The 12,261-nt window shown below is 64.0% G+C and overlaps 1 protein-coding gene across 9 annotated transcripts in view; it reads right to left on the bottom strand.

The window, feature by feature from the left end:
- MORN1 (MORN repeat containing 1) overlaps nucleotides 1-12,261 on the bottom strand; it is a 52,425-nt gene that overhangs the window by 9,952 nt on the left and 30,212 nt on the right. For all 9 annotated transcript variants that reach the window (XM_045803467.2, XM_045803470.2, XM_045803471.2 and 6 more), the window contains 2 exons: nucleotides 3,727-3,881; nucleotides 3,525-3,604 (listed from right to left, as the gene is read on the bottom strand). In XM_045803467.2, coding sequence (XP_045659423.1) covers nucleotides 3,525-3,604; nucleotides 3,727-3,881 — 235 coding nt within the window. The remainder of the gene's footprint in view (nucleotides 1-3,524; nucleotides 3,605-3,726; nucleotides 3,882-12,261) is intronic.

The raw sequence follows: 12,261 nt of genomic DNA, 5'->3' as shown, positions 1-12,261 counted from the left end.
CTGTGCTTTCCCAGGGGTTCCGGAGCACGCACAGGTGCCTCCTGTCCATGGGGCCCCTGGGGGGTGAGGGCGCGCCCGAGGCCGTCTTGCCGGACAGCCAGCCTGCGTCAGTGCGCCACCAGGCCCCAGCCCCGCAGCCCAGCCCCCAGGACCGCTCCCACAGACCCTTGCTCCCCACTCAGGTCACCCCATCTGGACGGCTTCTCCCCCATCCCCGACCTCGGGGTCTGACGCCCAGACGCCAAAGACAGAGCATGGCTGGGACATTCGCGTCAGCCCAGTGGTCCCGCCGTCCCAGTGCCCGAGGGACTTCTTGAACCCGGTGCCGACACCCGCAGGCCACTTGGCGCCCCTAGTCGCTGGCCACTGGGCGGGGGGCAGTGTGTGGTGGGTTTCTGGGTGTGGAAGCCAGCTGAACACACCCCCGTCTTGCCCCCATGGAAATGCTTAACTTTGGGAACCTTGGTTGGAAAGGACGGTGGCTCCGGAGTCGCTGGGGGGTGAGAGGAACCGGGTAGAGCCCGTGGTCTGGGGATGGTGGTACCAGGGCCCACGGCTCTTTGTCCCTGGGGTTGTTTTGGGCGCGGCACATTTGTTGCCATAGGGGGAGACGGGGTTGGGGGTGGTCCCCTCCCACCCTTTTCCCCCACGGCCCCTCCCTCTAGGGGGCTCAGTCTAGACTGGGAGGCAGCCAGAAATGCAGAATTCCAGGCTGGGAGGCCCGGCTGGCCTGACGAAGTCGGCGGGGGGGTATCTGGGGGAGGGCCGATGGGGCCCTGCACCCCACCGCAGGCCCGCTCCCCATTACAGAAAGTGAAGTCCCAGCAGTGGCCAACCCAGGAAGCCAAGGCGTCTGTGCGGTGGCACCGCAGCCCCAGGAGGCGGTGGCTTCAGGCTAGGTTGGCGCTGGCGAGTGGCAGGAAGCTTCCAGAGCCCCCTCCCTGCTGCTCCGTCCCCCATGGGTCCTGGCGGCTTCAGGGGCTCACAGTGTCAGGAGCATCTCGTTCCCTTGGTCCCATTCTCGTTCACGTGGAGGTGACTCTGGGGGGAGACCGGAGGGCAACCACACACCCGAGACCTGGCCGCGACCCGGCGGGGGTCAGATCCAGTGTGAAGTCCAGGGCTTCCGAGCTGCCAGAGCCATCCTTGGTTACTAGAAAGGGTGGTTTTCTTAGAATTCCAAAAGGTGGGCTTTAGGGGTCAAGAGCCAGGTTTGGATGCTGGTGTGGGGAGCTGGTGCCCGAACCAGAGTCAGGAGCTGGTGGGGGGACATCGGGATGGCCCATGTCCCCACAGCAGAGCTCGTAGGGGGTGTGGGGGCAGATGCTGAGGGCCTTGGTCAGGCTCCCCCTCACTCTTCTGTGCATGGGGGCCGGGGGACCACAAGGCACCCAGGTGGGGTAGGGGGACTCGGGGACACAGAGCCGGGGGCCCTGAAGGCAGTTTTTGTGGGGGGGGGTCTGAGAGAGGTGACATGCCACACGGAGCCTGTGACCAGGGCGGGGGAGGTGGGCTCAGGGGGCGCTCTGCAGCCATGTGGGGCTTTGCACGTCAAGGCTCAGACCTGCGCCTGCAAACACCGCCCCCCCTAGTCACAGGAGCCACCAGAGCTCACCATGAAACATCTCTCCAGGCTTCCTATATGTGGAAGTCGTCAGCGGGGCTGCCCGGAGATTCAGGCTCCCCGGGGAGAAGGGGCAGCAGCCCCCATGAACCTTAGACGGGGGCAGGAATGCGTCACGGCCACGTCACCAGCTCGCAAAGCTCACTCACAGAGATGTGGAACATTCCGCAGGCTAATGTGCCTTCCTGGGCCTGGAACCCCCCTCCCAGTACGAGGACCCTGGGCGGGCCACCCCCTCCCAGCAATGCGACCCCCCCGGAACGAGGACCCCAGTCAGGCCCCTCCCTCCTTTTCCTCAGGAGGACCTGGACAGCGAGGGCCTTCTTGCTGGAACGAGACATGACAGCAGAGCCGTGGGCTGCCGAGTTGCCACGGTGACCACATCAGGCCCCCGTTCTGCCCGGAGCACCCGGGTCTGTGCACACTGGTGTGTCAGCTTTGGTGGCTTCCCGCCACCGAGACACTGGGTGACTGTGGTGTCTCCACACTGAGCAGGGTCTTGGCCATTTTCTCTAAGTCTGTGCTTCCCCAGCTCTGTGGAGTGAGCCTCGTACTTAATTCACAGAGCGTGACTCACAGCCACACACAAGGGAGGCACCTTCTCCTGGAAACAGCTCGTCCCAGCGCTGCCTCGTGAGGGGGATCAAAGGGTTGTCAGCCCGCCGACACCGTGCCAGCCTCCGGGCGTCCCGGCCCGGCCCACGCCCGCTGGCGTCAGCGATGAGCCATGTAATTGCGGGAACGGCGGCAGGCTGCGGCGGCTCGAGACGGACGCCACGGGCCCTCTTCCCATTGCGCCTGAATTTCTCAGTTTCCTCGAGTTTCATTGTCAGGTCTGTGCCCACAGGCCTCTGCTCTTTTGCGTGGCTCTTTCCATGGCGCCCTGGCTGGCGGCGGGAGGAGAGATGCGCCCCGGCTGTGCTGGCCTCGGCCCCCGGGGCTGATGGGGCCACACGCACCGGTCAGAGGCCTGCCTTGCTGGCAGGTGGGCATTGAGAAGGCCTGGCACCCCTCCCTGCTGCCGAGGGGCCACGTTCTCCAGGCCCCACCCACGGCGGGCCCGTGTGCCCTGCCTCCAGAAGGAGGGCTCCTGTCTTTCAAGAGCAGGTGACTTCTCAGGCTCCGAGCACCGGGTTGTCAGGACGTCCTGCTTCCAGCCCCAGGTCTGCTCTGCTCCAGGAGCGACCAGCCAAGCAGCCCGCGGGTGGGGGCCGGCGGGGGCGGGGCGGGGGCGGGCGCTGGCGGCTCTGCACCTGCATCCAGCTCCCCACGGCTCCCAGGGGCTGGGGGAGCCCGGGGAGAGGGCGGTGAACTGTCGGACCCCATGGCCTGGCAGGGGACACGCTGCTCCCCCAAGCAGGTGCCCGGGAAGATTTCTCTGAACGCAGCCTTCCTCCCGGCAGGGCCATGGGCTGGAAAGAGCGTGCGGCTGAGAGGTACTGATGGAGTGCCGTCTCCTGGGCCCCGCGGCGGTGTGCGGCCCTGTCCAGCGTGTCTGCTCTGCCGCAGGTCAGGCCGGTAGGGACCCCGGGCCCGTGGCAGGTAGTGGCTGGTGTGTGGTGAGTCTGTGGCCACCTGGCACACCACAGTGAGGCCCCCCCCGGCCTCTGTGCACACTTGAGGAGTGTCCTTCCTGTCCAGCCGGCCCCTGGAGGAAGGACCGGCACGGCTGTCCCGCCACCGCCATCATATGAAGAAGGAAGCCGCCCTACTCTGCCCACCTAGTGGTCCGACCTGGACCGGGGCTGGGCTCCCGTGAGGCAGCAAGCCTGGCCTCTCCTGCTGTCCAGGCCGCAGTGGCACCCACAGCTCCTGGCACCCTGCCCTCTGCCCGTGAGGGTGCGCACCTGGGAGGCCACACCGAGCCAGAGAATGCCCTGAGTCGGTCAGCCTCTCCTACCTGCTCCCTCCTGGCAGGTCCTGTGTGTCGGGCATCATTCTCCCAGGGCCCGGGCCGCCTCGGGGCCTGCTGTCTTCCTTCTAGAAGGAGTGACGGGGGGGGGGAGCCTCAGAGGGGCTCCTGGGCACCCTGGCCTCGGTCCTGGGCAGCGAGAGGGCTGAGCCACGGCGGGGGTGATAGCGGGGAATCTCCCTGCCCCTACCTCACGGAGGTCGTTGAGGAAGAGGATGGGGCTGTACCCAGGTGGTGGGGGCCCAAGGCGGACATCCGAGAACTGGGCGCAACCTTGTTCCACGCGCCGGCAGTCCTCAGGTCCGTGGGGCTCGCATCCCCAGGAAGAGGAGGAAGGGGCTTCTCCTGAAAAGCGAAGGACAGAAAGACTCTTTGAAGCAGCACGAAGCACAGATCGGAGAGAACCCTTCCCGTGGCCTTGCCAAAGTGCAGCTTCTGCGGCTGAGCTGGGACCACAGGCGGCCACGTGGGCCTGGGGCACTGAAGCCCTGCTGCCCAGACTGCTGGCCGTGTGGCCATCTCCAGGTGAGTGGCCGGGCCGGGGCAGGGCCTGGCCCATGACACACCTTGGTCCTGGCCCTCCCTGGCGGGCCCTGGGGTACACAGCCGGCTCCACGTGGGTGTATTTTGGGGCCCACTGTGAGGGCCCAGCACGCCGATTCTTTGGGGCTGGGAAGGTCCTGGGTGCCTGGGACAGGGTCTGGACAGGCCCCAGGTCAGAGGCCCTGCGCTGGGCCAGGTTGGGCCTCTCCTGCACGGTGTGCCTGGAGAAGAACATTTCTACTGCATGGCTGCATGCTACAGGTGACATCAGGCCACATCTGTGACGAGTGTGGAACATGGAAGCTGCTGGCAGCCCCCAGCCCCCAGAAGGGCAATAGCCTCCAGGAGATCCCCGAATCCTCTGGCATCTAAGAATGGCAGTGGGCTGGGCTCGGCCTTGCAGCATGTAACCCCACTGTGGACCCTGTCCATGCTGGCTTTCTCCCCCCTCCTGGTGTCCCAAGGTCTAAGGGGGATGGGGCGTTTCCTTCCGGCGGTCCCCTCCCCAGGCTCCGTCCCACTGGCAGGTGGAGCTGCACCCGGCTGTCCCTTCCTTCTGTCCCACGCACAGGAAGGTGGCGGCTGAGACAGGGTTGTGAGGGTTGGTGCAGGGTCGCCAGGGCTGCTCCCAGCACACATGCCTCAGGACCGGTTATCCCATGGGGGCAGGGCTCCCGGCTCTCCAGACCGACCCAGTCAGGCCGGCGCTCACACCTCGACAGGGAGAAGCCACCAGCAGGAGTGGTCAAACCTCAGGGAGGTGGCTGGATGGGGCTGTGGGGACAGCCGGAAGCAGGCAAAGCAGGCTGCGTGCTCCCGCTGAAGGAGTCTGCAGGGAGGCCTGGGGGGGGAAGGCGGGGTGGGTGGCGGGCCGGCTCTCATCCGTGCACTGGACGGGCCCAGGGGCTGTAGGCATTAAGGCCCCTTCCTTGGAGCCCAACTTCTGCGGATGGGCCCCAGAGGTATTTCCAAATCACAGGTAGGGAGTTATTTCTCTCAGAGGTGTCTTCATTTCATCGTTACGGCGCATTATAAAAAGTGAAGTCTGTCCTTCTGCAAGGACATTCTTTAACTAACGCCCTTCTCTCCATTAGCTTCTGCTGTCCTCGCGCTATTTATGTCCTGGGCAATGACGGGGCCGCGTGGCTGATGGCATAATTTCTATTTCTGAGCGCACGGACGGCTTCCAGGGGGCTCGAGTGGAGCTGATTGCCTCCGGACGGTAACGACCCCGGCTCTGTACCCTAGACCCTGTCCAGGTGGCCGCGCAAGAGTGCGTCCCGGATGTGCCTTGGACAGCAACATGCCGGTTCCCGGGGTGGGGGTGGCGGGGGGACGGGCACACCCAGCCTGGAGCTCGTCACCTCCCTCAGCTCAGGGCCAAGCAGCGGCAGGCAGATCCTCCCAGAAATCTCCGGGCCTCTCCGAGCAGAGGTTCTGCCATGACAGCCACTGGGTGAGGACAAGCCAGGCCCGGAGAGCCAAGGGCGCTGCTGTGCTGACCTCTATGCTCTGCCTGGTGGCACAAATGTCAGCGAACTCAGCAGGTCCCATGGGCAGGGCGGCACGGGGACAGCCAGCAGCGGTTCAGTAAGACCACGTCTTCTAGCCACAGGCTTGACGTCTGCTGTCGCCCAGTGCAGGTTTCCCTCCGTGCCATCCATTGTCCGAGGACGAGAGACCCCTTCTTGTTCAAACTGAGAGGAACCCAAGGCCAACGACCTTAAACTAAAGCAGCCATGTGTCTGAGTGCAGGGCAGGGGTCCTCTAGATTTGGCCTGCTCGGGCCCAGGGGGCCTCTGGGGCCTCCTGGACTCAGGGCGCCACGGTCCCTTCCCTGCATATGAGGGCCCCTTCTGCACGTAGTACAGTGACCGCACAGGGCTCGCACACCTGACCGCCCACCGCCGTCCCCACTTCTCAGATGTGACGTCCAGACCTGCTGCCACCTTCTTAGGGATGGGCACCCCTGGTGGTCGAGGCACAGCCCAGCCTGGCCAAGCCCGGTCCCCGCATGTGGGCCCCTCCTCCTGGACACGGCCCTGTGGCCTCCACGTGGTAGCTCAGCTTCTAGCTGTTCTGCTTGTGAGCTGTGCCGACCGGCCAGGCCTGCCGTCCCTGTCACCTGCCCGCGCGGGCTGTGGCCCAGGGCGCCTGTGGGGTGGACGGTGTCTTGGCCTGGCAGGAAGCCTCCGCTAGAGCGTGCACCTGGCTCACAGAAGGTCGGGCAGAGGCCCTGCAGACCCTGTGCTGCTCCTGAGAGAGAACGGGGCTCTCTGGGCTGCGCAGGAGTTTAAAATCCACTTCAAGCTGCATCTGCTTGGGGTGCCGTCGGCCCCGGGGGAGCAGGCCCGTCGGCTCAAAGCGTCCCAGGGAGAGCTGAGACTCTGGGTGTCCCCAGCCCTAACATCAGTGCACCTTGCCTGGGCCTGCACTACTCCTGGGCACCAGGGGCCACCGTTGACGGCCCCGCCCCCACTGCCTCCGTGGGTGCACAGCCAATGCTGCCGCCCCATCCACACCCCCTTGGGTGGGCGCCTCACTGCCCATGGAGGTGAGCACCCCTCTGGCCCAGCTCCAGCCTCCTCGGGGTCACACTCCCTGCCCCCGTTCCTCGCGGGAATCTCCACGTGCTGCCCCCTGGACAGGGAGGGAGCTCTGGGTCCCCCAGACCCCCACTCTTGCACGCTCCACCAGAAACATGGGCGACAGCCCTGATTCTGCCCCTCCCTTGGCTGGGCTTCCCCCAGTCCTGGGCTCTCCGCAGTCGCCTTCATGGGGCCCGCCCTCACTCCCAGCACACGACTCACCGACTCACTGCGGTTCAAGGTCCCTACCTGTGCCAAACTCCCACAGTACGCACGGCACCTAGTCCCAGCTCGGGAACCTGCCACTCGCCGAGCCTCTGGACACTTGGCCCCTCCAGCCTCTGCTGACGCCCTGACCCGGGGCATCGTTGAGGTACCACGTCCAGGCGGTCCTGCCGCTGCTGCTGCCCACCTTGCTGCCACAGGCTGGCCACGTGCACCGCTCACCCTCACCCTCCCACCCCCCGCAGCCCCTTCCTCATCCTGTCTGCCCTGCCCAGGCGACACCCAGGGGATATGTCAGACCACGCTGCAGAGACACCGGCGACCCCCCCCACAGCCGCGCTCCCGGCCAGAGCCCCCACCCCTCTGAGACTGCTGCCTCTTGGCCTAGCAGACTCTCGGGCCATCTCAGCCTTCTCCCCGACCTGGGGTTCCGCCTTGCCCTGTAGGGGCCCTTGGACCTGGTCCCGGCCACTCTGGCGGCCACTCCCCCGCCCCCAGCCAACCCGCGAGGCAGGGCCCCAACCCATAGATGCTGACTCCGGTTCTCAGGAGTTATTTCCAAAGCCTTCATGTCGGTTTTAATTATCAGCAAGATAAAGGTCACTGCTGCCGCCGGGGGCGGGGTGGGGGTGGGGGTGGGGGACTGGGAACGGGAGGCTGCGCCGCGCGGGAGATCGGGAGATCGGCGCTTGACCTCTCTGGGAGGAAATGTCGATTAATTATCTTTTTACAGCCAACTCAATTACACTCCCTAATCACCTGTGTAGGACATGGAGACAAAGGCGGAGGGGCCGCCGGAGTAAACAAGCCTCACGGAGGCCGGGCCTCAACAGTCACACGGCCGCCGTGGGCCCGGGCAGAGAGCCAGCCATGGGCTGGAATGTTTTCTTCATTTAAGTGAATCAAAAAAATAAAATGTTATCGGCCCCAAGGGGCCGAGAGCTGCCTCACGTGGAGGTGACCAGACATGCTGCATTAGTCTTTAGGGCACGCTCAACTAGCCGAGGAGTCGGCTGCCTCCAAAGGCACAGCGGTCTGCCTGGACAGGACTCGTGGGCCAGGGTCTCCGAGACCCAGAGGGAGGGCAGGCGGCATCAGTGCTGGGCAGGGCAGGGCGGGTCCCCTCGGGCCCCTCTCAGACGGCCCAGGTCGCCAAGCAAGGGCTCTGTCTAGGCCGCGTGCCCCCCGCCCACCCGTCCATTTGTCCAGAGGGGCTGGCCTGACGGGGCCCCAGATGTTCTCTTGGACGCGACCATGGAGCAGGACCTGCGCAGCCCTAGGAGCCCCTGCCAGGAGCTCCCCACCCCTGCCCCTGCCCACCCCCAGCCCCGCGTCCACGCAGGCCGCCCCCGGGGTGGAGGTGCCCGGCACCCAGGGAGCCAGCCCAGACGCAGACGGTCCTCACAGGGGGCGCCTAAGGCCGCATCCAGACTGCAGGCCTGGGGTGCGGTTTGGTTCAGGGTTTTATCCAGAGGCTTTCAAACTCGACAGTTTCCCAAGGAGCCTGTGTGAGGACCAGGCCAGCAGAGAGCTTGTGGCCGGGCCTGGCCGGGGAGGCTTTCAGGACCCCTGCCCTGGGGCCGGCAGTGCGGACCAGGAACCCCCGCCCCTCGGGCTGCGCTCAGCAGGGCTCACGCCGGGCCACAGACTGTTCCCGATGAGGAACCTGACGCCTGCCTTCCCCTTCCTTTACTGAAGGGTGGAAAATGGACTCGACACAGAGCCACTGTCCCTGTCAGCCCACGACCTTTCTGGATGCTCGGAAAACAAAGGACGCAAACCTGAGCACTGTGGCACTGCCCTGTCCACTCCTATGCGTGTCCTTCGGAAGAGGGGTGTATGTCCTGTGCCCCCCTAGTGGCTAAGGTGTCCCCTTTCCCCAAATGCCACCAGAGGCTTCCTGCTACACTGAGGGCACGCTGCTGTTCCCAGACTCCCTCCCGGAGTCCCATTGTGCTGGAATCGCAAATGGGACACGAAGGAGGTGATTCTGCAGGCAAACCGGGAGGATGGGGGCACAAATGGGGGGGGGTTCTTCCTGAGCTGTCTCTGACGGCCCCCAACTCCTCACCTCCAGAAGCTCCCCCAGCCCAGCTGTTTGTACCAGGGGCCGGAGTGAGACTGGGCCGCCCCTGAGAACATGGACGGGGATAGCAGCCCCAGAGGGCTGAGGCGGGCAGCCCACTGCCCATGCAGGGCGCCTCCCCCCGGCAGGAGGAGGGTCGGTGCTTCTCATCTTCCGGAGACAGCTCAGCCCGAAAGCCTCCCCCAGTCTGGGTGGGGAGTGGGAGCCCCTAGGAGCGGCCAGGGGATGTGGGGCTGGACGCGGCGGCTGAGCTCACAGAGTCCGTGCGCGGCTAACTGCCGGGGGGGTGGCGGGCTGTGCGTGGACTCAGAAGTTACCACGGCAGCCCTTCTGCCACCTGGACGCTGCCCGTCCCAGGAGGACTGGCCGAGAGCTGCTCCGTGCACGGCAGTCCTGGGGGCTCTCAGGACGGGCGTGGGCAGAGGCCTTGAGGGCCACCAAGGGGCCTGGATCGCCCCAGTTTTCCAGTGTGAGGGCCACCGGCAGGGACGGGAGAGGCCGCGATGGTGCTGCGGGGCCCTCCGCTGGGGCCGGTCCAGACGTCGGAGGTCCCCAGGGGTGGTGGGCCTTCCAAATGGGATGGAATTGTCCTCAGGTGAGGTTGTGCTCCTCCTGGCAAGAGAGCTCCCTGCCCTGCGTTCTTCTGGGGAAGGGTGAAGGGTATTTGCTGTGTCTCTAGGAGTGATCGGGTGAGGGCGAGAGAGCCACAGGCCAGTGGCCTTTACAAGGAGAAGGAAGCTGGATCTGACGCCGCCAGAAAGGCCTCGCGGGGCCTGCAGCCCGCCAGCCGCGTATGCGGTGAGGGGCCAGGCACTGAGGAGCTGGCCGTGACCGGGGCGTGAGCACGCACTTAACACATCACCCCACACGTTCTCAGCACATAGGTGCACACAGTCTGCACACGAGAGCACGCGCAGAAACACTCCTATGGGCCGCCTCATGCTCGCGCACACACCGGCAGGCGCACACTCGGCCTCACCTGGCGTGTGAGCTCCCACACGCATGCGCACGCCTGGCCCACGTCCCCCCAGTCCCGGGGCGGGTCCTCAGCCACGCCCCAGACCTGCTCCGCTAGCCGGCCCTGGGCATCTCCCTGCCAGCCCAGGCCCCGACTCTGTCCCCCACGGGCGCCTGGGCCTGGCCTGCCCCACACCCACCACTGCCCAAGACAGCAGGGACCCCAAGCAGACCCCTCCCTAGAAACTTCGCCAGGGGATCCTGGACAGGTCAGGGTGCAGGGTGCCCCCCTGGACTCTTGCCCTCCTCAAGTCTCCTGCCCAAAGCAGTTCCTGAATCCCAGGGGCCACACCCTGAACCAGGAGAGCCCCATGCCCCTACCGGCTGGTGCAGGGGCCTGATCCGAGCACTGTGCCCACTCCCAGTGGACGGAGAGCTGCAGGCAGCACTGGGGCAGACAAGAGGAAGGCCACAGGTTCCGTGACATGGGGTGAGGGCAAGCAGGGCTCTGACCGCTGGAGACCAGGAGCCCCTGCTGGCCGGTCCCAGGAGGGAGAAGGGCTGCACAGGGGCAGCTGGCCAGGTGGGATGTGTTCCCTCCATTTTGTGGCTCAACGGTCAGAGGTTAAACCTGAGGCAGATCAGGACACAAATGTAGTCTCCGTCCCTGCCTGGCCTGGTGGCTGTAGGTGGTCTGGGGCCCACCCTGGCACAAGCAGGTCTTCCTCTGCATGTGAGCATGGAGACCGTCCTGGGGAGCCCCCCAGGCCCCCCCTGGAATAGGCCTCCAAGGTCACAGGCAGGATGCGAGAGAAATCCGAGACGTCTCTGCGGCTAGTTCTAGAGCCGGGTTTGCTCCTGCAAAAGCAGCCGTCCCCCTAAGCACAGCCACAGGGTGCAGCACCAGCGAAGCCTGACGGAAGCCCAGGCGGGTCTGCCTCCCTCCTTTCTCTCCAGGAGCCCCCAGAGACCTGCTGCTTGGGGTCCTGTGGGTGCCCAGGGGGTTCCTGCTCTGTGGCAGGTGCTCACGGCCCCAGGCCAGGGGCTGAGAAGGGCTACGATCTCAGGTCCCGGGGCCACCCACGTGGCTTCAGGCAGACACGCCCCCTGACGCGTGGGTTCGTCCCATTGGTCTCAGCCGCATTGGCCTTGGAGGGGCGGTAGTATGTGTTTGCACTTGTCCGGGCGGTCCCTCTGCACAGTAGGGTTCCTCGACGGGAAATTGACAGCATGAATTTCCCTTTAAAAATATGGCTCTTTCATGCTAGCTACTCTGCCATAATTAACCACAGACAATTAATATTAAAACGTGTTACCACCCCAAGAAGCAATGAAATTTCCAGAAGTTCCCTGCTACACATTCCGTCACTTTTATTGCCAAAATTGGATTAGCGGCAAAGGGCACCTTGATTTTGAAAATCATCTTACAGTTATGGATGAGTCTTCGTAGATCCCATCTGATGAATGCTCAAAACCATTTGTTCCACAAATGGAAAAGAGGGACCACTCACATCAGTTGGAAACATTCCCTGGGAGGGTTTTGTGCATTTAAAAAATAAAGGGAGAGAGAGAGAGAGAAGCAATCTGAGGTTCTCTCCCTGGTACAGCTTTGTTAGGTCCCCAAATCCAGTTTACGGGGGATTGTCTGGGCCCCTGGGCTCCCCCGCCTGACACTGTCCCCACAGCAATTATCAGCACCTGCATTAGGACTCAATGGGCCTAAATTGCCAGGGGGCCAGCAGACACCCCACTGACAGCAATTAACATAAAAGGGCGCTACGGTTTAAAGCTGTGGGTGGGAATTACAAAAGGTTAAGCATCTAAATATAAAAATCTTTTTGAATATAACATCAATGTGCTTTGTTACTAAAACGTGGGTGCTGTAATTTCACCAAAATAGGGTTTAGGAAACCTGCCGATCATCCACGCCCATGAAATCGCCTGTTCTCAACGAAAAGCAAATCGTCTGTTCAAAGTTAAAACAATTTCATATCAACACAATACCCGATACTGACTTCCACAGGTACACGTTGCTGACACGAGGCCTCTGGAAAGAGAAAGTGTTTTCTCTCTTCATTTTACTTATTTGTGTAATTGGAAACCATGGTTTTAGGGCGTTTACTTTCTTAACGGTGGGTTGGATGGGTGAGGAAAGGGCTGAGAAGCTGGTCCCCATGGGGCCTGGGCGAGGGCGAGGGCCGCGAGCTGGAAGGCGCCGGCGTCTAACTCCACGTTCTCGGTGGCCGGAGACGCCAGGTGAACGTGGCTGGGGAAATCTGGGGGAACAGCGGGGCAGGTGGACCCCCCTGTGGCTGCTCCGCCGGCT

Source organism: Ursus americanus, chromosome 33 (genome assembly GCF_024610735.1).
Source record: "Ursus americanus isolate L20-20 chromosome 33, mUrsAme1.1.p, whole genome shotgun sequence".
NCBI lineage: Eukaryota > Metazoa > Chordata > Mammalia > Carnivora > Ursidae > Ursus > Ursus americanus.
Note: the sequence above shows the minus strand (reverse complement) of the source record. Positions and strands in the feature narration are given on the sequence as shown.